The following is a 25,802-nucleotide window of genomic DNA, read 5'->3' as shown; positions in this document are numbered from 1 at the left end:
CTCCAAAGCCAGCTGGGGATGGCAGTTTGTATTCCTAGTACCAAACTCAGGAATGCAGAGGCATGAATACTCCCCACCATGTGAGCTGGCTACTCAAAACCAGCTCAGCAACAAGGGAAAACATTCCTTGCCATTTCCAGTATTGTCTACAAGGTTAATTTCTGCCTTCAGGACAGACAACTCAGCACCTTTTATAATGCTTTTAGGTGATACCTACATCTGCTCTGTGGGCCAGACTATAGGAGCCAGAGCACAGAGTATTCGGCACCAAGGACCTCATGCCAAGGTCATACCAAGGGCGTCTCAGGGGGTTTTACTTTGGACTAACCCTGTGGATTGGACAGCCCTGAGCAGCAGTAGAGAAGTGCTGGAACACTTCTTTGCTTTAGCTCCCTGCATAAAGAAACCTCCTCATGATCTCTGGGGCTGCTTTGCAAAGGCAAAAAAACTTAAGCAAGTAGGAATAGCCAAATTATAAGTATGCTTCAGACCTAAATCAAAATTTATAATGCAGGTTTCCGTCACCAATTAAATCTAACAAAGTGATTTAAACTTACAGAGCAAGTCAGGGAAAAACCCCCAGTGGATCTGTCTATAGCGATGCCCCCAGCCTCAAGCACAAGAACCACATTTTCTTATCCTTCCCCCTCTAGGAAGCAGGAATGAGGCCAACCAGCCATTTTCGGGCTGGAGCAAAGGGCAGAGCTGAGGATGCTGTTGCTGGGGTTATTACAGCATGCGGACATTAAACGCATTTCACAGGATACAAACTTACCGCGCTTTTAAAATACTTATTGGTACAACTGGGAATCTGCAGCTTACTCTGATGGTAAAAATACTGTAAGCACAGCAGAGTAACACACAGAATGCAACTTCTCATGTTGCGATGTCTCGCCCGCCGCTTTTCTCCCAAAAGCGCACCCCGCATCCCACCCCGCATCCCGTCCCGTCCCGGGCGCTGCCCTCCGCCCGGCCCCCGCCCGCGGCTCCGGCTGCGGCCGCCAGGTGGCGCGGGCGGCCCGGCGCGGGCGGCACCCCCGGCCGGTCGGGAGGCTGCGGGAGGGTCCCGGCGGGGCCGCGCCGAGTGGCGGGCGCTGCCACCCGGACCCGGGCCTCGGACCCTCCTTGGCCGCTTTGCTCCGAATTCGGGTCAAACCCTGGGGAAACCGCGGCAGCCGATGCTCGGTAGCGCGCTCGTCCTGTCCCGCCGCGGGTGGCCCGCGCCGTCTGGCAGGCTGGGGCACAGCAGGGACGGACCCGGCTGCCCCCCACACGGGCGGGCCAGGGCTAAGCTCAGCCAGCCCCTCACGCCTCACAGCTGGGCTGAGCCGCAGCTGCCCCGCACAGAGCAGGAGTGGTACCCCCGGCTGTCGGGGCAGCCCTCAGGCTCCGTGTCCCGGCACCGCCCGCGGCCCCGGCCGGTCACAGCCGCTGGCACCGCCTGAGCGCCGGCCTCCTCCACGGCTCAGCCTCGCCCGCTGCCTGCCCCGGCTCCTGCTGCAGGTCCAAAGAGGGTAGAGGAGTACGGGTTATAATTAACAGAATTAAAAATAGACTTTGAATAAACTGAACACCCGGAGAAGCTAGAAATTTGTTGTGCAGCTGGCACATTAGGAGGAAAGTGAGTGGTATTATTCAAACAAAGGTAATCCAAGACACCGCAGCGCGGGAGCTTCGACTACCAGGCAAGTACTTTTAAGCTTGTTTACAAACCAACCCCCAGTGAAGTCAGCACCTGCACCGAGCAATGTAACCCCCCCACAGCCAGCTCCGCCAGCAGCGAGCCCCTGGCAGGGCCAGGCCAGAGCAGCGGCTGGGCCCTTATGCTCAGGAACTCCAATATTTGTGAAATTCGAGTTTGCTTTCCAGCTGGACTTACAGGCTGAGGATCTCTTGCTAAAAACGATGCTTAAAAAAACAAACCCATTTTATTTAAATACCAATCTGGCTTGTATTTAAATTTCTTACAGCTCTATCTTTAAGATAATAGCTATGAAACACTGGATGTGGGTTTCCTTCCTCTCAGCTGATGTTCACAAGTCGATCCCGGGAAGGGAGAGACTGTCCAGCCAGTTACACTGGAGAAAATGTGAAACAGACTATGAATAAAATGGTGTGCAGTTCACAAACAAAACCTGGGAGAAACGAAATGAAAGAGTAAGAAGTTTGAGAGGAGAGTAAGGGGGGCGGGGAGGTGCAGGGTTTCTTTTTTTTTTTTTTTTTAATACTAACTCTTTATAGTTTGGGGCATTTATGGATTATTTATAACTAGGATAGACTTTTCAGACAGAAATGGGATTTTTAATATCAGCAGTCTTCCTCAGAACATTTTTATTGAGGAAATATGCTTGTATGGCTGTGGAAGCCATTGTGATGCTTGGAGTAAAAGAGTACAGAAGGAGAAGACTGGGTTAAATTAATTCCTGCTAAATACCTACCAGCAGACTTGCTGTCTGTATGGGGAGCCAGAGACAGAATTGTACCAGGGTAAAAAGGATAGTGTGTCTATTTATAGTGCTGCCTTTAACACCATAGGAATTCAAAGGAAAACTCCAGCTCAGCACACAGTCTTCTCATCATCTTCTTCTGTCAAGATTAAATGGGGCCTGAGATCATTTCCCCTACAAATCCTTTCTAGGAAGGATCTGTTCCTTTGTGCAACAAGGAACTACGGTGGTACAAATCAGTCCAGAGGTCAAATCCTCACCCAGCCAAATGTTACCACTTTGGGTAGTCAGAGGAAGAGGAAAAAGAGACAAGCCTTACAAGCCTCAGCACTTAAGCAGGAAAAACCAAAAACGTCTTGCCTGCCATGCATCCCTGCTCCCCATACTGTCCCCTGCCCTTCTTACACCAGGTGTTCTGGGGCACTTGGAAACAAAAGGGTGTGTGTAGCTCCAGCACAATCCCAGTGCCAGGCAGCAGAGAGAGGAATAGGAACAGGGTACTGGCACAAAGTTGTGATCATTCATGGTGTCACTTAAGATGAGGCTCTTATCCTGTGTGCCCCTCTTGCCACTGCAGAACCATCCATCTCTGGGAAGGAATGGGCTCCAGTAGCTACGTGGAGCACCTATTTATCAGTCGAAATTATCTCTAATGTTCAGAATACAAATGAAAGCATCTTTGGAAAGGGTATTAGTAAAAACCTGACTGCCACTCTAAAAAAAAGGTAGACTCCTGGAGTCCCTTAGCTCCACTCTTTTAGCATCGTGGCATGTCAGATCTTTCCTTCTCATCTTCCACCTTCCAGTTTTTCTTTTAATAAGAGCTGCTTTTTCGTTCTTCACAAAGTACTACCTACTCTGTCTCAATGCTTCTCTTTTGTAATTCTGTTACCAAGCTGTCTGCTAGGTGGGGAGCAGAAGGTGCAGGACTTGGTGCTGCCTTTGAGGTACAGGTAATTATTATGTGCATCTGTTATTGTGGTTGCTGCCTCAACAGGTGGAAAACATGCTGTTCTCTGATAGATTTGCAGCACTCCATGCTCCTGCCTTGTCTTTTCTCTAAAGCCAGTCGTGTGGTGTTCCTAAAATAATAAACACAGCCTCACTGCTGCCACAAAAACCCCTGGTAAATATATTTTTATGGGAATGAAGTATTAAAGGATTTGAACACTTACTCACTGAAAGCAAAATATGAGCAGTAAGGTTGGGTAAAGATTCAAAGGCTGGTTTGCTTCCTTTCCCTGGGGCACATCAAGGCTGCACTGTTTGCGCTTTAGAGATGGATAGTGGGGAATTACTTAACCCAAAATGATGGAAACAATTCAGACTATAATAATATAGCATGAGAGTTTCTCATATTACATCTATTCCCCATACTGCTGGCTATATTCTGCCTTCAGATTCACGTGCACAACTCTTGTTGGAATCTGGAGGAACTGTATTCGAAGCCAAAATGCATTTCATTGTCTTTCTGAAGTCTCTCTGCAGTTTCATGGCTAAATTCTAAGCTCAAGAACTGGGAACAAAGCTTGTCTAAACATTTCCCAGTGTCTGTCTCTGTGAGATTTCCATCTGTTGTGTTTTATTTTGAATCTTCCTACTTTCCTAAAAACACAAAGCAGAAACACACATTTCCTCTCTCCTGGAGTGCAGGAGTCCCCTAATTTCCCAGCAGGTTCTCTCACAACATACAATGGATCCAAGTTTGTCTAAAAGTGCTACAAGCCCTTTGTGGAGTAGAAAGGGAGGAGACCAGAAACGTGGGCCAAGTTTCTGAGTGTTGTGAACAGCCCCTGCCCCCCAAAGGGACTACATTTCCTGTTTCCGCTCTCCCAAAAATGTCACCTGGGTTTGGGTTTCATTAAGAGAAATATACATTGCTCGAGTCTAGGCTCTAACTCTTTGGTTTGTGCTTCCTGCTGACACTGCAGAGGCTACAAGAGCCACAAAAGCTGAGTCTGACTTTGGGGCTTCACATTTGCTACAATAGCAGAGCAAATTAAATGGAGAGCATGTTAAGTGGGTTGGGAGATTGTTGTTGACCAACAAATCTTCATTAAGTTGCTGCACCAAGCTGTGCTGCACCTCTGATGAAGCTGATCATTGTTTCTCTTTCTATGTTTCAACTATTTCGCCACCAGGTTTAAGAGAAATTCAAATTTGCTTGAGGTCTAATTAGAAATAAAACACGATATTAATCCATCTTGCTCCATACATGCACCCACTTTGGAGGTGTTGGTGCATCTTTCAAATAGGCCAAGCTTCACTCTGTTCACCACCCATTATTTACTGCCTTGGTTTTGATAGTTCTTTTATTTACTGCCAGTGACTCATAGAGACTTTGTTCACTGGTTTATGTTGACTTTCTGCATCACCAGATGTTTCAGTTCAGGAGTTGCCAGCATGAACCCCAAGAGTTCATACAGCTCGCACCTCCCAAAAGCTAAGCCTGTGCCCAGAATAACAGGCTTTCACAGGATTAGAGCAAAGTCCTGTTCTGGTGATGTTTTTGACTGAAGGGAGGCTACCATAACTGGGGACTCTGAGAGCCTTCCCTGCAGACCACTACAGAAATATGGCTCCATAGGTATAACTCAGGTGCCAAGTTACTCTGCTTTATGGGCTTTAAAAACACTCTGTCCAGTTTAGGACAGAGAGGTTTAAGGGAGAAAGTACAAAGTAAATATGAGAAAGTACTCAGCAGTACTGAGCCTGCAGGATCCTCTGCCCCAGACTGTCTTTGCCATAAGGGAAGAAACAATTACTCTTTTAAGTATAATGCAAGAAACAAAATGTCCATGCAAATACAGCATAAATGGGGAAGTTAGCTTTCAGTATTATTCTTTGACAGATACCATTTATGGTGGCCAAACTACTTGTTGGTCATGGAGCTTGGCCATACCCTATACTGTGTTGTCCTCAGAATCAGATAACACTTGAAAAATTCAGATGGCCCTCAACCTTTTCCATGTAGAAAACATTGATTATTTGGGTTTATGCAGTAGCACCCCAGCACACAAACTTCTGGGTTCCCAGCACTTGGGCACTGCAGCCTCCCCTTCACAAAGGTGCCTGTTGTGTCCCAGGTAAGACTGAAGAGTGCAAACACAACGGCTGCCTTCTAATGGGATATGATTTTTTTTTTTTGTATTAGAAGTTACCTGTTTTCTATGCTATAGGAGAAAATATGTTCTGTTTTTGTAGTGGGTGATCTATAACATTTGAAGGCACAAATTTTTAGCTGCTAGTTTGTTTTAGAAAGATGGTTAAGAGTTAGCCTGGAGGACAAATGATCAGAAATACCTATAATCCCAAGAGCTAACACAATTGCTGGGAAATTCTAGACCTCAAATCAGCTCTGCTACAGAGTATGATGAATTCCTATTTTTTTCTCTTCCACAGACTTAGTAGCAAGACTTTACAATGAGAAGAAAGCAATTTGCTTAGCTGACTTGGGATTTCATCTCCTTCCGTTGCATCTCTTAGACTATACACATATCAGCAAGCAAGCCTCAGCTGTGTTCAGTCTAACTCGATTTACTGGTTTTAGTTCTCAAATAGTATATTACGTTATAACTCAAAGGATCTGATTAGAACTAGCCAGTATTTTAATGATTTATGAGGGGCATCTGGAACAGCATGGGTAGCATACACATTGTGTCACTGCTGTAGGAGGATTCTGCATTGATCATACCAGCATGCTCCAAGACAAGAGCGTGTCAAATTCCCATAAGCCTTAGTTCACAAACTTGATCTGACAGGTGGCCAAGCTTGCACTAGGACTGACCATAGTTCTCATGGTGGGAATAAAACAAAACATCTGGATTGCTTCTAGCCATTACGAGAGGATTTCCATTCCTTTCTATTGTTCTATTTCTATCTTGCAGTGCTTAAGAAGGTGTTTATCCTTCCCAGTTTTGTAGCCAGAAACCTGGGCCACAGGAACTTGCAATCAGCTCTGTGGTTTATCTTTCTGCCAGAAGTCACTGGTGCAAAATACAGGCTACTGGAACTAACCTTCCAGACCTCTCCACGTCCTGCCATGGCTATCAAATTGCTAGCAAGGCTTAGATCAGAGAGGCTGGGATGTGAGAAAGATAAAGAGACAATTAGACAGCACAGTTGGTTTAAAGCCATAATGTCACTGCATTTAATAAGAGATCATACTATTATTTTTTTAAATAACTGTAAAAACAGGACTTTGCAAGCTCAGAAAGAAGGGTATCAGGAGAACAGTGATAAAAGGGTTTCTTGTCCTTGTTTTGATTTTATGTGTTCTGAATTTTCTTTTGGGCATTGAAGCCAACATCTGCCAAAGCATTCCTAAAAAACCTTGCCCACCAGCGTGGAAGTCCAACCTTGATGGTTACTCACCTCCTATTGTAAGCTGCCTTTCACTTGCTAGAGATGAGTAAAAGCTTTTGACCCACATTAAACCCGAGGGCAACTCTTTATTCAGGTCCAGCTATTGCTACCAGTGTTTGGCAGCACTCTGCCCCTGGATTGCCTCCCAGCTCAGACTTGTGGAGACACGTAGGAAAATCATCAAGCTTAACTTTACCATCTCCACCTGTGTGGTGGGAACAGCACTGTTCCTCACAGGATCACTGTAATAAAAACTATGAAAGGCTTTCCAGTGCCCAAGAAACACCAGGGAATCTTGGCTGCCTACCTCCTGCTGTTTCCCATCTTACTTCCTAGCAGGTTACTCAAGCCTCCTGCTATGCCAGTGTCGGGGCTATGTGTCTGCTGTCTCGGGTAAATTGGGTAGCTGAGCTGTCTTTGTGGTGCTGGTAGAGACCACAGGACAAGAACAAAGAGCAGTGAAAACTCTAATGCCCTCCAACAGAAGAGACACAAGAAAAAAAAAGAAAAAGCGGCAATATATTGTTTTTAAGATAGAAGAACATACCAGAGCTAGTCACAGGGGAGAAGGGCTTTGCATTGTGCCATCCTTTTGGTTAGATCCTTGGGGCAGAAACCATTCATTTGTAATGGAATTCTTTGAATTCTGAAGCCTGATGTTTTCAGTTCTGGGCTGGAGGACACTGCTGTATTAGTTATTGTTAACAGCAGCCTCATTCACCTTCAGATGTGGGCTCCTAAACTCTCTTGGGCCACAGGAAGCTGACCCAAGGGACTGCATTGCAACTGGAGTTTTGTGCAAGGCACAGCACAGGAAATCCTTGGCCTCTAAACCTTGCCAAAGCAAGAAAGAAACATGACTTCGGATCATTTAGGAGGTGACCTGGGAAAATTTGATGAGGCTAGATTAAGAATATGCGACGTGGAGTAAATCTGAAGAATAAAACCATGCTGAGAGACTGGAAACAACCCCCAAGGGACACTTCGTCCTTCTTTGAGCAAGCTCAATGCAGCACACCCAGCAACCCACCTGGCTTTCTCGTATTTGGTTGGATGTGTGCGGTCCAAATCAACACCCCTTACATAGCAGACTGTATACAAAAGAGTGTAGGACTTTGGCTGCGTGGCAGTCACAGTTTCACCCCAAACGGGCTTGGAGATGGAGCAGAGAATGTGTCTGTGCTACAGCATGAACAGGCTCTATCTCCCACACAGTAACAGTGTGAGGCTGAACCACATCACCACAAAGGTGAGCCTCCAGGCCACCAGGTCTGCATCAGAGAACAGACTCAGCACATTTCAGGCCATCTGTCAATAAATCCCAGCTTGTACCTCTCCCCAGGGTCATGCTGTACTAACGGCATCCAGTAACGAGAGCAACACATGCTCCCTGCAACTGCAGGCTGCAGATATTGGTAAAGCATTGCTATAAGCCGTGAAAAAGCAACTAGGATTTGTGTTGTTCAGGGAGAGTGAGGGCTTTGGAGTAGTTGTACCAAAAAACCAGTGTCAGCCAGACAACCCAGCTGGTTCCGACTGGCAGCTCCAAGAGGAAATCAAAGCGGCACATGTTGCTCCTGATTTAGAGCAACCTGCATCAACTTGCCAGCCTGTCTTTCAGAAATGTTTCGTCCTTCAATTTTTCAGTAAGCTTCTGAGGGTGCTTCTAGGAGGAAAAACGGAGCTTACCAATTCAGAGAATACCAGTTTTCACCCCCAACATGTTATTGCTGGAGGCAAGAGAGATACAGTGATGTAACAATTCTTGAGCCCAGAAGAAGAGCCAGCCTTAACACAGAACAACTAAATTTTAGGTGAGCTTGTCTTCAAGTGCAAGCATAGTGATATCAAGAGTATTTCATAGCATGTCTAAGAACTGTTTAGTGCTATAATGCTATAGATTGGGATTTTTACTTTCTCAAGAAGTAAGTAGTGAAAAATGTCAGTACTGAATGGAGGAAGGAGTTAAGAGTCTGTCAGAACTGACAGTGAAGTCTAATGGCTGAAGTTGATTGCAGGAGAGGACACCAGCAGTGATATTTGATGTAGGAGCAGTAGCTTGGCCAGGAGCTAGAGAGGTTGTCAAATATGGGCATGGTGCTGCAGTCACAAATAGCGTGGAGATGTGGTAGATGCGTTTTGGACCAGCTACTGTCTTTGGGTCATATGAAGTGTGTCTGGTGGTCTGCCAGGTCAGGTTGGGTTAATGGATGTAAGGAGGCACTTGGCAGGTAAGAGCAGAGGTACCAATGGGCTCCAGAGGGCCTAGTTTTGCAGCTGGCCTTCCATGCTCACAGCCAAAAGCCACATCTTTGCAGAGACTAGGGCTGGAAGGGAACTGACTTTGCTTTACTTGCTTGCCAAGAGCCAAGTTCAGGTCCTTAGAGCTCTACAGTGCTCTTGCTCCAGCTGATGATTTCATGAACACCTAGTGCTGGGAGGAATGCAGCTCCCTGCACAGCCTTAAACTCAGTGTTCTCTGCATATGCAATGACATCATTGCCACCTGAGGGCCCAAACTCTGGTCTTGGCAGGTAAAAGCCTTTTGGGTCAACTTATATTGGGGTTCTTGCTCTCAATGCATATTTATGTAATGATTGCTGGATGGCTGTAATTAAATGACTGTAAAGCACTACCTAAAATGCACCAGTAATAAATTCTTAGTAGTTGATGCTATAACAAGCAGTTACACAAAAAAATATATCGTAACCTGCAGATTGTTAACAGTGTCTGGGCCTGTTTAATGCTCAGCTTTAAATAGTTACAATGCACACTATTAAAAGGGCATGTAAAATTTGTAACTAGTAAATAAAAAGTCCAATTCAGAAACAAAATATACCCAAGCTTCAGTGGTGAAGAGGCCACAGAAGAGCTTGGGGTGGATAAACTCTCTCTCATCTCTACAATCCTTCTGGTGGTGCTACCTATCAGCCATGGTTTCTGTAAAGCATACTCCATGTGCATTCCTCTACCTGGTACAGATTCTGTCCACGACTCTCTCCTGGCTCATAAACATGGTTAGGATCACACTTACATTACAAATATGCCACTAGGTACAGCAACCCATGATTTTTCATTTTGTGAGGAAGGGATGGGTCAGGGAAAATTAATTTTGCTGCTCATATTTTTCACTTCTCTTATCCACTCAAAGCTTCTGTGTGGGCAATAACTCTACAGAGTTGGCTTCCCATGGCTAAAGAATAAAATAAACATACATTCAAGACCCAGAAGAGTTAGCAAAATCAGCAGGTGGTCGAGTTTTGCACACTTGGTACAACATGGCTGCACATCAAAGGATGGCTGAGTCTGTCTAGCCACTGTCAGGAACTGCACACATGGCTGGTAAATACAAATGTACTAACCAGGTGATGACAAGAGAATATTTTATACTACAGTCACAGAAAAAAACTCAAGAGGCCACCCTGCCTTGGGGCCTGCATGCTAATGTACATCCTGAAACAGTCAAGACCATCAGGTCTGAGAACTGCAGCCTGGCCCACTGACTTGCTATGAAAAAATTATACATTTTTGAGGCTTCTGAGGCTTGGAAATCCATAACATCAGTGGAAACTGTGGTAAATTCAGCATATTTGAGAACCAGGATGGGTTGATCAACTTCTTTGCTACATTTGAAGAGTGCATTGCACCAAAAATGTAGCTGTTGATTTGCCTGGATGGCACACAGAGAAATTTTACTTGGACAGAGGGGAAGCATCACAGTTCCTCTAAAGTTAGGACAGAAAATGTTTGCCAATGCAATACTGAGAGGAAGAAAAATCAGATGTTTTTGCCTTTTTTGTGCTGCTCAAGGCTGTTCAGTACAGAGATTAGTCTGCTCCTCAACACAGGCCTTGCGTGGTCTGTGGAGAGCAAGTCCACCTAATAGATCTTGCCAAGTCCCACCAAGTGGGTGCCTTGCCCTAAACGTATAGCTGGGTTACAGTTGTGGGTCTGGAAGCCTCTACTAAATTTGGAAGTGCTGTTCAGATTACATCCTCCAGCTGCTGGAGAGATTTTCTTACAAACAGTTGGCTACTCAAATACCTTGTGCCTCCCTAGACACTTCCTCTATCAGCTTTCAAGTCCAGCCAGCCCTACCTCAGTCATTGCTGTGTTTGATTCATACCATCTATATCTCGTACTGCTTCTAGCAATTGATAAATTACGACTCCAGCGAGACTATTGGGTTAAACGCTAAGGAAGGAAGAATGATGACAGTAATACTTGTCATTTGTGTGGCGATGTAGCAACACAAAACCCTCTCTCAAACATATGTTATCTTGGAGGAACCTTTCCAGGGGATAGGCTTGCTGAGAAATGTTTATGGCTTTTGAATACCTGATAGGCATGAACTTGACACGACCTATTTGGCCAAGCCCCAGGCTTCAGCCTAGTCTTTTACCACCACAAATCAGTCTATCTGAAGTATAGTCAGACTCATATCTTCACTGGGATGGCAAGGTTATAGCACATAGCAGCTTGAGAAAACACAGGATGGAGGCTAATTTGTTTTCAGGATTTAAAGACTCAGAAATATCTTTACTTACATCATAAGAAAATGGCTATGTTCTACCCATACAGAAAAGCCAATATAGGCCCTGGGATGATTAGTATATTTGACACTTGATTGAAATGAGAGCATTGACATCCTTATATTATATGCAGATCCCTCCTTTATCCTGGCATTGGAAAATGCAATTTAAAGCAGAGGTTGTAAAGGCTTTCTACTAAATATCCTAGACACAAGAGTTGTTCTTTTCCTCCTGATTTACCACAGCATCATGCTGCAGGATTTTCTGTTGCTTCATCTCAGCCTTCATACCATCCTCTGAATTTGATCTCGGATCAATGTAAAGTCAAATTGTCAAATTACACTGACTTTTCCTTTTGTTGTTTAGTTAAATATTGTGGAATTGGAGAAATTGGATAAAAGGTGGCATATGTTTCCAAGGACTGAGACACCTGTAAAGGAACACCTGTCTCTAAATGCCTGCTCCTCGGCACCGCACTGAATAGCACTGATTATGTTACAGGTAAAGCTTTAGTCACTGAATTAACTGAATCCCAACCAAAGAATCCGCAGTATATGCAGTCCATAGGGGCATTCACTGCTGGGCAGATGGGAATCCTAAACAGTCAGGAAGGAGATGATATCTGAGACCTCTCACAGGACCACTTTCCTTTCTTCCTGGGATAGTTGATACATAAGGAACCATTGACCTGGCTGCTCTCATAGCCCAACTGCAGCAAAGCCACCAACACACATCAGTCCAGGGGGGTGGCTACAGGTGCAGGCAGGGATGGAGGCACAAACAGCTTGTGTCATACTCTGGGTCACTGCATCATCAGAATGACGTGCTTGTAAAGGCCTCTTTGATTGCAATCCTCCTGCTACCTGTAATTAAGGAAATTCTATTGCATAGTTCAGATACAATTACAGTTGCAGTACAAACCAATTCAAAATTAATATAAATATAATGGTAAAACTTCTCCTAAGTGATTGAATAATTACCATAATACATCTCCAGCAGAGCAAAGATCAGGAATGTTTCATGTCATCATCATTCAGAAACCAGCATTTTAAAATTGTATTGCTCGTTCATACAACACACATCTCAGAAACAGATCCACTACAAAGAGTCAGTGTAGAGGAATTGAGCTGAGAATCATTAAAAACATTTTTTTAAATGAACAGCCATCACATTATTACATATAATAATTTTCCTTTCATACTAAATTTTTTTTAATCTATCCATGTTCCTTATAAAACATTACACAAAATTTTAATCGTAGCATTGTTCTCTTTAAACATGTGCATTTCAGTAATGACACTTGCATGTATAAATTTAGTGAGTTAAGATGTTAGACTGCTGCCAGAACTGAGTAGTCATTTATTCAGAAAAAAAATTATCTTGTTTTTCTGTTTGTAAATTTTCTATGGAAAGCTATTATTTTTTCAGTGCATTCATTATTCAGCATATTAGTTGAATAGTCCTACTGAGGCTTCTTTGCTTTTGAATCATTCCCAGCCTGTTAGTTGCAGTTTTTTCACATTTGAAATTTGAACTCCAGTCCTTCCATTTTATTGGACATAGTGTTTACACAAACTGGTGCTATTCTCCTGTTAAAAAAATGTGACCAGAAGGAAGATGAAATGAGTTTTGTACACACCATCAGCAGTTCACATCTGTGTTTCAACAGGAGTAAATTCCTTAGCTATAATACAATATCCATGTGAGCACAAGCTGAAAGTCATCTTAGGAAAATTCTGAAGCAGTCCCATCTTACAAAGACCATTATTCCACAGCTTTCAATATCCACGTAGCACATGGATATTGAAAGCTGTGGATACATACAACATGTAGCCTCCTTTTGCCCAGCCTATGCAGTTATGTTCCCTTCTAGAAACAATTTCAACAAAACAACACAAAACAGTCTTTGAAGGAGCACTTTTCCTTAGGTGTACTATACGTCACAGTTATCTGCCCAGCTCCTGTGAGGCTTAGGAAAGCAAGGCTGACAGCAGCCTTCAGTCCTCTGAGGTAATAGGAAAATCAAAGTATTTATACTGTGGACAGGGTTAGAGAAAAGGATAACAGGCAGTACTGAATAAGAAAAAAACCAAAACAGTTTAAAGCGACTTTACAAGGAGTGAGAAGTGCCCTAGAGTGGTCATTAGCCATGCTGCAAGGAATTAGGTACATCAAAAAAGGGGAACATTTGTTGCAGATATTATGAGGCGGGAAGGATTGGAGGAGGCTGTTATTCTTGAAAGTACTTAATGAATTGGCAGATGGCCCTGTGGTCAGGGCACAGGAAATCCAAGTCCCATTTCTGCCGCAGACCTCCTGTGTGGGATGAGAGAAGTGTCCAAAATCACCAGCAGGAGACAGGCAGAGCTGGCACAGGGGACACTGGGGTGGCCAGTGTCAAAGCTGCGATCAAAATCAATGGGAGATGCCTGTTCCAGTAGGGAATTCCTCCATGCCTCCACTTGCATAAAGCCAACCAAAATGGACAAGAACATCTGCTTTTGTTTTCACAGTAAAAGCTGACACTGGAGGAGATAAGCACATTTGGGAGGGAAGCACATTCCACAGTGGAGACCTTTGTAATGCTCTCTTAACAATGCAAGACCATTCTGGGAACATCACTTGGTGAAAACTTACTGTATCCAAGAGGCCAAAGCTGCCATGAAGGTGGCAGAAGAAGGTGTACTGAAATAACAGAGGGCTCCTCCTGGCAACTAGGTGGCAAGGCAGATCACCCCACATGCAGGGCAGAAGGATGACTTCTAGGGGCCACCTTCTGTAGCCTAACTCTGACACTTTCCTCCTTCTTTTCTGTGGATATTTCAGGGAATTAGTTGCTCCATTTGCCCTTCAGCAAAGCACCGTATTAATATGAAGGTGCAATGAGCTCCCAAAGCAGGCTAGCCTTCAGATCCTCTTGCTTGGTCTTTGTGCATGCAAAAAAAAAATTACACCAAAATGTAAACTTAGAGCTAGAGAAGATACCTGGATGGGAAACGAGGAGAACATTTCACCACAGCTGGTGTTTGAAAAGCAATCATCAATGAAGGTGCTTGAACTTAAAAACCCATTTGATAACGATAGATATGTTCAGCAGAAAGATCCAAGATTCCAGGTTTGCTGTCCTGGACTGTTTTACCCCAAACCACCCCTCAAATCATTTATGTAGAAGACGTGCTTCAGGCAGTGCCAGAGCAAGACTTGGACTCACTGACTACAACTTCAACCATGTCCAAGACAGGTGCTTCTGTTTTAAGGCTCATGAGTTGACAGATTTCCTACTATCTATGTAATGCAGATGTTTGGCTCATTGTTAGAACATACCAAAAAGAAGTTGAATATTTTCTTAGAACTCTGGGAAAAATATAATTTCTATTCCCATCTGAAAAAATCCTCCCAACAGTTCAAATCTACAGCTAACGCTGTAGAGAAGCCACTATTTCAAAAGAAATGTACCGTATGGAAACAGAGTAATTCCAGAGATAAAGTGATGCCTAAAAAAAGTGTTTCTTGTAACTAAAGTACTTGCTTCAAGATTAGAAATGGGATAGTTTGTGAAGGGAACAGAGAGGAGAGGTATGCAAATTAAAGAACTTATTAAAAAAATTAGTTAATGTTCATATGAGTGACAGCTGGAATCACTGTAACTCGTCCAGATTTTTCTAACATGAGCATTTGTCATGAGGACAACCAGTATGGCCAGTAAATACCATTGGAAAGAACCAAACTACTGCTTACAGAGTTTTCCCCATTGAAGTCGACAGTTAATAGCTAATGACTAATAAGTGAATGACTTATTCTACTCAGTCGAGATCAGTTTGTTGAAATTAGAAGACAAATCAGATTAAGTATATGTAAAGAAGCCCAAGTTACCTGGTTAAAGGAAAACTTCAGCATACCAAATTAATACCTTGTTTCTACACCCTTTGAGTAGATACATTTACACAAGATGTTCTCCATAGCATTACCTCTTTCCATGTCAAAGCAGAAGTCGTGCTGGCGTATCAAGGGCTGAGCTTTTTCACTGTGCTAATAATAGCATTTAGAATTCCAGACAGTAGCAGGAACTTCCCCATTTCCTATGAAGAAAATAATCTTTAAAAATATAATGAAGTTTTAATCAACTGTTCGAGAAGGTGAGAGGAAGAAAGGGGGCTGTCAGAAATATCTCTGGCTGGTGGTGAATGTCTGCCCTCCCCTTTCAGGATGGCCTGGGACTCCTTGTGCAGCCAGGACTTACGGCGGCCCAGGATAAGAAGTGCCTCAAGCTGGATGCCTGGCAGTGGGAGCAGCGCTGGGACACCATCCCTGGAGGAGCTGCGGCACCTGTTCTGCACACGCACACACCCCACAGGGCATGTGGATGAAGTCTGGCCAAACCTTTATGTGGGAGACCTGTAAGAGACAGGAAGGGCTGAAGGTTATTGCAACTCTTCCCCCCAAATCTTCCACTCTTTATTTAAAAAAAGAGAGCTAGGCACTAGTCTGGGGACCTCTCACAACAGGTCTAAGTGTTGAACAAGACTGAACTGTGCATAGGATGCTATAGCCCAGAGAAAACGTATCCTAACTAACTTAAGAAGAATATTCCCCATCCTGGTTTCTACTCCTGCATTAGTGCAGGAGTCACACACTGCAACAGCCCACTGAAGCTGTGGCATTGCTACTTCAGGCAGTCATGCCAGAGCTGGGTAAAACAGCATCAAGCTCATTTTCTCCTCACTTTGCCAAGTGGCATCAGTCCCTGAACTGATGAATGCTCAGCAGAGGTGACTTGGTGAGAAAGCCCTTGAAATCAGAAAACCCTTAGCTTGTGCAGAAATATCTACCACCACCACCCTTTATCAGTTGAGAACCATCTAAACATATGTTTGGAAAAAAACTGAGGGAAATCTAAGAGTCAGTTTCTTAACAAGTCACTTCTGTCTCAAAGCATTTTGATGGACACTTTAGACCTGATCAACCTGTCAGAAAAATAGCCACTACCACTTCCTGCAGTTGTAACAAACTCACCATCAGCAGCGTGTTCTTCCCTGCATTGCAATGCAGCAAGCAAATATAATTCCTCATCTTTCTTCCAGGTATGTCGCTCGTGACAAGGCACAGCTGAGCCGCATGGGCATCTCCCACATTGTGAATGCTGCTGCCGGGAGATTCCGCATCAACACTGGGCCCAAGTTCTACAATGACTTGCCTGTGGATTACTATGGAGTAGAAGCAGAGGACAACCCAAACTTTGATCTCAGCATTCACTTCTATCCAGTTGCTCAGTACATCAGAGCAGCATTGAATTCCCCAAGAGGTAACTAGACCATCTGTGCATGTTGCATATCTTCTGCATAGCAGACAAGCAGGGCAAGTTATCAAATATTATTTGACATAAACCAACCACCTGCACATGGTAAGAATGGAGATACTCAAACCAAGTAGCATCCTACCTGCCTCCTGAACTCCTACAGTGAGTGGGAGTTCTCCTGTTTCCCTGAAACAGGGAAGGATGCACTGAACAGCCTTTTAAAAGGGTTCTCCCCATGCCTAGTGTTAATCATCAGCAAAAGACAAAATAGCAAGTGTCCTTTGTGACCTACAGGGATACACTGACCTGGGAGGAGGCACATTATTTGATCTTTTCAAATTAGTGATGGGATTTAAAATAAAAGACAAGCGCAAGCATCATATTTGAGTAAAAAGATTCAATTATAATGCTACAATCTGTGCAAGTCCTACAGGCACAGAATAGGGAGGAACTTGCTAGAAAGCGGTTCTGTAGAAGGGAGCTTAAGCAACACCACCAGCCAGGAATAATGTCATGCTGTTGCTAGAAAAAGTATAACTTTGAAATAGAAAGACAGCCCACAAAATCCTCAGACTCACTAAATACATGCCAGGTACAACACCAGAGGCTTGGGGCTAATGGGGGATCATTACTGCTAAGGGCAAGCCTTCACAAAAGCAAGTCATTACTGTGCCACAAAACTGTATAGATACTACTCAAAAGTAAGTGATTTATTAAGAGAACAGTTACACACTCAGCAAACTGTTTTGCTTGCATCATGCTGAGCTTTAAGTTCGATCAGGGTCCTAAAGTACTAACTACCCAGCTTAATTATATGCATTAGTAGATCTGATCCATACCAGATTAGCCAGGAAGGAGAGATACAGTAACTGCAAGCAGTGTACCTTCATGGTAGGTGCCTCTGTGTTTCCTGCTCTTAGGAGGGCTTGATCTCTCCTGTTAGAAAATACTTGCCTTTGTGCAATTTAGGGCTGCATTTGGGGAATTTGGATTTTCACCCATTTCTATTACAGCATATGCTATTTGCAATTGAAGTCATTATTGGCAGTGCTCCAGAGAAAGGTAAGATCCAAAATCTGTTCACATGTGTGTAAAAGCAAAGTTCCAAATCAATTGACAAAAGACAGAAAACAACAGATGAATTGTGGAAGCCACAATAGCAAACAAAACTAGTGCTTTACAAAATGCATACCGAAAGACTAAGTTATGAATGCAGAACAAGTTACGGCTCAAGGCATATTTATCCCTACTCCCATGCTTTTAATATAGCTTTACTGAACTCCATATGGAAGCAGGGTTCTGGGAATGGAGACAAGGTGAAATTTAATCATACGCTGTCCAGCTGTTGCTGACATTCATCATTTTGAGAAAAGTGCAACAGTTTAGAAAATATATAAACAAGATGTTCTGGAAGCATAATTTCCTGAGGTACAGAAATTTAGGAGCTAAATACCCATGAGCTGTGCAGGGATGACACAGGGAGGGAATTTTTACTCACATCATTTAGAAGAAAAAAAATAGTGTTTATTATAAGCAGTGAAGTTGAACAACAACAAAAAAATACACCACGTGACAAGAAGCCTGTCCATATTAAATACAGGATGTAACAAGGTACTACTGTTTGGTTGAGAAGTCATTTAAGACTACTGCTTAACTATTACAAGCAAATTCAACATTTTTCTTTTTTTCTTTAATGGAAATATATTATCCTTTTTGCCTAAGAGGATAAGTCAAAGTTAAGACTGTATGAAGCACAAACATATTTAAAACTATGAATCAAGTACTCATTAGAAGTAGGTAAGAACTATTATTCCGTCGTGCTTGAAAAAAAATTCTGATGCCTTCTACCATGAGTCCAGAAAACAGCCTAGACAGATTTATTCCAAATTTCTACCTTAGCTGAACAGAATATTATCTTTGGTGATGTAAGGAGTTTGTTTTTAAGGCAGTTTCTTAAAACTCAGGTGCCAGAGTGTGAGCAAAAGGAAGCAGAGGAGTGTGCACTTCCTTGCTCCTAGCTGGGAGCTGTTCCAGTCACAGTGGTCAATGGCTGCATTGCACCCTGACTTCCTTCATTATTTTTGTTGCAGAAATTAGGAAATACATGCACAACTATTGCAGCCATGCCATGTAAGTATTATTTTATGATCCCTACTTCCTTGGCTGCCTTTCCTTCAGCACAGCCTGGCTGTTTCTTTGCCCATGTAACAGAGCTGTTTGGGAAGGCTCAGACAAGAGCAAGCAGATGCACAATCTGTCCCCTTCCCTACAAGGGAAAACACTGAGTTGGGAAAGTATTGGCCTTCTCCCTCATGTTCAAGCTGGAAGGACAACACCTTGAATATCAATTTTGACCCTTTGCATGGCCACCTGTGCAATTTGCATTTCTCTGGAGTGCAGCTAAATGTAAAGTAAATCAGCAGGGTTTTGTAAAGTCTAACAAAAGGGGGAGGGAAAGAGAACTTGATGAAAGCATGTCATGAAAACTATTAAACTAACACTGTGCTGAGAGAAAGATTCCCAAGTAAAGAGCTCGGCCTTTTATTGACCTCTGAACATGTTTAAAACAGGCAGGTTAAAATCACCCTTTAACATCTTGAAATGACAGACTCTCTCAAAGCCATTTCCCTTCCTCCACTTTAGCAGAGCAAATGAAAAGCTGGGCTCCCTCCCCTGTCACCTTCTTGTTGGTGGGAGTTACGAAAGCTGCTTAACTTTGGAGAAAAGGATCCTCTTGCTTGACTCCATCGTAGGTGCATTACATCAGTCTGACCTCCCACTCTGCAGCAGATGACAGCTCTTACCTGCTCTGAAGGCGTGGGAAGAAGAGACATGCCACTATTTAAAGCTCTCTGTAGGCTTCTTGCTATTTTCAACTGTGACAAAACAGATACTGGATTAATCAAGAAACAGACAGTGGATTCTGCACCTGGCTAAAACCTAACAGGAGATGAGAAAATCGTGGAAAGAGCCCCTAGGGCCCATTAGCCCAGCTGAGCTCTCCTGCTGAGCAGAATACTTCTGCTGGATCCAGTGGAGTGAGGGCAGCTGAGACATTCACTATGGGTGACAGATCTGGAGCCTCATCTTAAGCCAAATTGAATCCATCCTGCAAGAAAGCAAGGGCTAGTTTAGGACATTTAGCTCATTTAATGATGATTAGCAAAAGGACAATAAGTTATTATGCATTTTAATGACTGATTTTGTTCAACAACATTGAATTTCCCAACTTGAATTTGGCCAACAAAGTTGAATGTGCAAACTTTATCCCTAGTGCAAACCCTTTGATGTTAGTAAAGTTACAGCAAGCATGAGCTGGATAGAATATCCATAATCCTCTGTTAAAAACCAAGTGTTATTGTTCTGCACAAATCCCAGACAGATGACAGTTATTGTCTGCCTCTGCAAAAAGTAGCTCGAGATGTGTGGTGCAAAATTTCAAATAAGGATTGCAAGATTTAATAATGCCAGAAGCTAAGTGCCCCTACTTCTCCTCAGTTAATCCCATTATTCCTAAGGGATCCTGTTTCATGCTCATTGAGAAGGTTGCAACATGGTCCTCTAATGTGGGGCCAGTCCAGCTTCTCTTTGCACTGTATGTTGAATGGGGGTGGGGAAGGCAGAGTTGGAAGATGGCAGCTCATGGGATGCTTTCTGTGGTACAGAGATTTGGTTATAACCTCCTGGCCTCCCATATGACAGGGGAACACACAACTGCCTCTGTGAACGTTGCTCTCCGTGGCTGTGGTCCAGCAGCCACCTACAAATCCGAGCCTGAGTGCTGGGATGCCTCAGCTGTGTCCCATGAGGGGCGGATGGAATGGCTGGAATCGCCCACCACAGTCAGCCCATGGAGCAGACATGCTCCAGGCACTGGTCACATGCAGGATGTCACCGGGGGTTCAGAGTGTCACTTCACCCATTTGCAGCCACTGCTAAGAGACGAGGGTCTGACCTTGTAAACAGAACCAAATAGCAACACAGCTTTTGTTTCCTTACTCAAGTTTAACATTCAATTTATTTGCTAAAAATAATCACACAGTAAATTCAAATCTGCTTTCATTAGAGCAATTTTACATTAATTAAATCATTTCACATGACTGATTTATCTGCAACAAACAAGTCATTTTATTGTCAGTGTACCAGCATTTATCATAGCCTTTGTTTCACTATGCACAGAGGTTAACAATGTGGAATACATACTGCACTTGTAAAAGAGATAATATACCTGCATCCTCATGGGAACAAGTGATTAGAGAGCCATGCAGATTAGGACCACGGTCAATACTTGGGGCTTGTCCAGGCTTTTACCAAGACACCTTCTGAAGCTGTTTGCTGATATAGGAGGACTCTTCTGAAGTGCAGATAAGCCAGAGGAACAGGGAAGAAAATACAGTGTATTATTTCTGGACACCATCTCCTCCCAGACACAGACACAAAACAAGAGAGTAAGGCTGTACAAGCAGGAGCCTGGCATTTGTTCTGCTTTCTGTGCCTCCAACAAAAGCACAACAGGCAGTATTTAACAGCAGCATCTGTACCTGTGCTCAGCTTGGCCTTCAGTTCGAGACTGCTGGTGAGGCAGAGCATTTTCCAAGGCAGAAGTCTTCATACAGGTTGGGGGGAAAAAAAGGGCTCAAACAATTTTACAAAACTTAGATTCAGAACATCAAGTCTCCTGTCCCCCATCCAGTTTAGATTTCATTTCCAAAATTTAGATTTAATTTCAAAATATATAGCAATGCAAAATCAAATCTAACATCAAGGGCATTTCTTTCTGTTCTTGTTTGGTTTTGTCCCTTATGATGCAGTTCAAACCATAAATTCTTTTTCTTTTAGTTGTAGAGTGCTGGTAGGTCAAACGTTTTCAGACAAAGAAAAAAAAACAAACAAAAAAGAGTGGCTCTGATTCCAAGAAATGTTTTCAGAACATTTTGTTCCTTGGCTTCTGTTATTTGGGGTGCACATTTGAGTGAATGTCTGGATTTCCCATCCCTGCCACCACATTGCAGTTAGGCCTGCAAAATTCTGAAGCAAAGATTTTCCAAAAATCTTTTGGCCTAGCCCTATTTGCAGTATTTTTCAAAGTGAAATTGTGCTCCTGATTCCTTTATGCTCTTCTGAAAATCTCAGATCAGGGTTGTTTGGATCTCAAGTGCCTCCTCAGGGGAAGATAATACAGCATACATACCCTACAAGGTTGGTGGGAAGGCTAACGGAAGTGCAGTACATTGAAAAAGAAGTCTGATGGAAATTCAAATTAGCATTATCTTTTAGCAGGGGTGCAAAACATTTCTCCATATGCCCATAAAAAGCAGGACTTAACTTCCAAGAATTTTCATGAAGTTAGTGGAATTGACAGATAGATGCAATTTAACTCAAATAAGGGCATCAATATCTTAGTAAATTCTATGAAACTGTTTCTGAATGATAAAACAGAACTAGAAACTCTGCAAAACTAGCTTTACATTGGAAAACCTCTTCCCTCCCTCAAAGGTTTTGATGCCCGGTCCAAGTCTGCTGTCACCAGAGCTGTTTTTGCCACTTCCTTGAAGACTATATTTGTCCCTTTATTCCTACTGAAGACATGTCTATCTTTAGGGCTGTGCTCGGATTTCTCATGCCGGGATAATGAGAGGTGGCTGTGTCACATACATTGTGGAATTCAACACTTCTCTCAACCTGCTGGCCAGAGCAGGTTTTCACAACACATGCTCACACTCTCTGAGCATGTGGCTATGCCATCATCATTAGTCAGAACTAGAATGGTTGCTAAATAAATACTCTGTCATAAACAAAATGGGATTTAAGATTAAAAGCTCTGCACGAAGTACCCAGAATTAACACCCGGGGAGATGGGGGCAATCAGTCTAAGGTTTTTGTTTGAATCTAGGCTCATCATCCAACAAGGATATTTTTATCTCACTCCCTAATAATAGAGAAATTAAGATGCTGTAAGCACAAACAAAGCAAGGAACTAGCACTGAAAAGCTGTCCATTCTTTCTACCCCTCCTTAAATTTTGCAGAGAAGCAGCATCTGAGATAGTTTATTGCATCTCCAAAGGAAAAAAGCAACATGGGATTGTTGTCACTGATTTTTCATCTTTTCTGGATATAAATTGTACTCCACTAAATTGCATTTTGTACAGCTATACAATGAATGAACAAGAGACCACAAATGTGACAGTCTAAAAAAAAAAAGAAAAAAGGTAGAAAATATTTTGTTTCAAACTTGTGAAGATTTCCAGTGCAGAACTGTTCTGAAATTTTCATGCTAAAAAGACATTTTCTTCAGCTGCCTTAATGGGAGACAGAGCTGTCCATTAGATGGTCAGAAGTTCATATCTGCATCTAATCACTTGTTACTCTAATAATGCTGAGTTGCTGGGCCATGGTCTATGTGAGAAAAATAGATCTGACTGCAGCAAAGGACAAGAAAGCTTGAAAATGTTCATGCATTGTTATAATTGAGAGGAACAATTATACAACAATTGAGTTTCACCCTCAACTAAAAATTTCTCATTGATCTTACTGTTTTTGTGAAAGCTGAAGCATTTTACAATACTTACAAGATGCAAATTTTCAGGTTCCAGAATGAGCTCTTTGTTTACATCTAGAGGGAAAGGACTACAAACCTGAATTCTTCCATCTGAGAGCAAAATTTCCCTTTAAATTAAAAATTTCCTTTAATTTCAAATAAGACCATTTAAAAAAATATTCATCTTCCAACATGGGTCAAAGTCACTTGTTAGAAACCTGGGAGGCAATTGCAATACAGAATTGAGTTTCTTGGCCTGCTTCTGTTCATGATCACAGCAGGAAAACTAAAAGAAGAGCAGAGGGAAGGAGGAAGTTATACTGCTGGATCCCTGGAAGGTGTTCCCTGAGGCTCACTTATAGGAACAGGGGAAGGATTCATGATGTTACCCTTAATGGACTCCTAATAAAGATGCACACCTCACACTGAAATCTCTGGAAAACTAAGAACATTTCTTAAATTGTCATTCTGCTGGTCACTTAATAAACAAGGGAAAATACAGACATTAGGGAAGGACAGTGATTAGTAGGCTATAGGTAGGCTATAGAAATAAAATAATAAAGGGTGGGCTATAGAAATAAAAATGCTTAAGTGATCTGGTGCAAATGCCATATACAAACAGCTGTTCTTAATGATAACACCCATTTTCTTCACACACTTCCAAAAAAGTCTGGGCAGCAGTCAGCACCCTCAGAAAGCATTTCTGCCCTAAGCAAAGAAGAAAAAAGAGCTTGTGGAAAACCGGGAGCGTTCCTGTAACAGCAGTGAGCAATCCTGAGCATTGCACTTCTGAAATCCCAAGTTTCCAAGCCCTCTGGTACTAAGTAACCTGCCAAGGCTGCTTCCCACAGCATGGCCTTCAAGCGTGAACTCTTGAAACTTTGCCAGCAAGTACATCACTCCCAAACCCACACATGAGCAAGCAGGGACACAACGGATGGCAGGCTGGGCAGGAGGGATAAGGGTGTGCTGTCAGGCTGACAGCTAAGCTCAAACAAGCGACCGTGGATCCTGGAACGCAATTACTAATTTTCTGTTCCTAGCCAGTAAACGCCCCATGTTCCCCAACCAGGGGAACTGCACCAGGGCTGCTCTGCAGGGCACCTGCTTGCCCATCCCCAGTACCAGCTTCCATCTCTGCTCCCGCACAATAACTCCTACCATGAGGCCTGCTGGCATAATTGCAAATCTCTCTCCTTTTTCCAGGCAAAGTACTGGTTCACTGTGCAATGGGAATCAGTCGGTCTGCAACTCTTGTCCTCGCTTTCTTAATGATCTGTGAAGGTATGTCCCTCTCCGCTGCAATTCAGACCGTGCGCTCCCACAGAGGGATCTGCCCCAACTCTGGCTTCCTCCAGCAGCTTTGGGAGTTGGACCTTCGGTTAGGAAGCGGCACAGGCAGAGGAGCAGAGGCCTGCTAGTGCCAAGAAGGTGTGTCTCCTGGCACCAGCCCAAGAGATGCTGCCCTTACTGAAGAGTGCAAGGATGCTGTCAGGACTGCTCTGTAGGTGCACAAAGAAAGTCTGGGGAAAGGCTGAGCATGAGCAAACTGTTAGGAGCTGGTAGGCATGTATTTTTTGGATAAGCCCACTAACTGGAAAGAAAATGAAATAAAGGATTCAAACTGGCAGTTTTGCTCACCTGGGTCTGTTTATTTAACTACCTGTTGGGCAGGGCATAAGGAGCAGTTGGGTTTTCATGCAGAATTAAAAGGCAGCACAGTCAACTTGAAAAAATGCTTTTTACTTACTTATAATTGCATTTATTTGGCAAGAGGGAAAATGACTAAACTAGTAAAAATAAAAAGAAAGCATGAGGCTTTTAAGCAAATCTTTAACATTTCACATCCAGCTGGGTTAGGGTGAGACTGCAGGTTTTGCAAGCTGACATGGTCCTTTGGTCTGACATGGTGACAGTAGTCAGGATCCAGTTCAGACCTTGGACTCCCTCTGTTACAAGCCGTGGAGGCTCTTGCTGGACCTTCACAAGTCCTTTTCACTTCATATCTGTGGCAAATACTCAGAACTTAAGGACCATGAAATCCTCAGGAGCCAGTTTTGGAGGTCTCAAGCAGACACTGTACCCTGGGGCTCAGCTGTTGACAGCCTCTCTGCTGGTCAGAGGAAGGAAGGTGTCCCCTTGCACACATGGAGCAAGGAGCACGCCCAGGGCACACTGCCTGCTGGCACACTGCAGGGCAGCGCAGTGCCAGACAGAAATGTCCTCCTCTTAGCTTGCAACCCAACGCTCAAAATCACATTCCCCAAATTTCCCTGTTTTAATGGAAAGTCAGAACCTAGTGTCGTCATGTCAGAGCAAAAATGAGCAATGCCTCTAACAAATCCAAAGCAGCAGCTCTGCATTTCAATTACTCTTTTACGCCCAATTGGCCACATTTAATCTTGTGAAGAACTCGAAGCAGATATTTGCTTCAGTGCAATTATAGCCACATACAGAACATTGGCAAATGCAAACAATATAGAATTTCCACTTGACGGCAGATTAATTTGGTGTGATGTTTTCCCTCGAGAAGTCTTAAAGGCTCTCAGTTCTGAAAGTACCCTGCAGTTTGTATTTATAGCACCATGGATGTTGAATAGAAAGAGGGAAGCATATACTTCTT

The 25,802-nt window shown here is 43.3% G+C and overlaps 2 protein-coding genes across 2 annotated transcripts in view; both read left to right on the top strand.

Annotated features, from left to right (window-relative positions):
* Positions 1-1,048: 1,048 nt before the first annotated feature.
* LOC116447047 (dual specificity protein phosphatase 13-like) lies at positions 1,049-24,809 on the top strand. The gene is made up of 4 exons (XM_032115664.1): positions 1,049-1,685; positions 15,550-15,741; positions 16,426-16,646; positions 24,386-24,809. Exons 2-4 carry the CDS (start codon positions 15,551-15,553, stop codon positions 24,598-24,600), a joined length of 627 nt encoding a protein of 208 aa, XP_031971555.1. The 5' UTR covers positions 1,049-1,685; position 15,550; the 3' UTR covers positions 24,601-24,809.
* DUPD1 (dual specificity phosphatase and pro isomerase domain containing 1) overlaps positions 16,567-25,802 on the top strand; it is a 53,945-nt gene continuing 44,709 nt past the window's right edge. The window contains exon 1 of the mRNA XM_032115663.1: positions 16,567-16,646. The gene's annotated coding sequence lies outside the window, so the exon portion shown is untranslated. The remainder of the gene's footprint in view (positions 16,647-25,802) is intronic.

The sequence above is a fragment of the Corvus moneduloides genome, chromosome 8 (genome assembly GCF_009650955.1).
Source record: "Corvus moneduloides isolate bCorMon1 chromosome 8, bCorMon1.pri, whole genome shotgun sequence".
Classification (NCBI taxonomy): Eukaryota; Metazoa; Chordata; class Aves; order Passeriformes; family Corvidae; genus Corvus; species Corvus moneduloides.
This window is presented reverse-complemented; position numbering and strand designations above follow the sequence as displayed.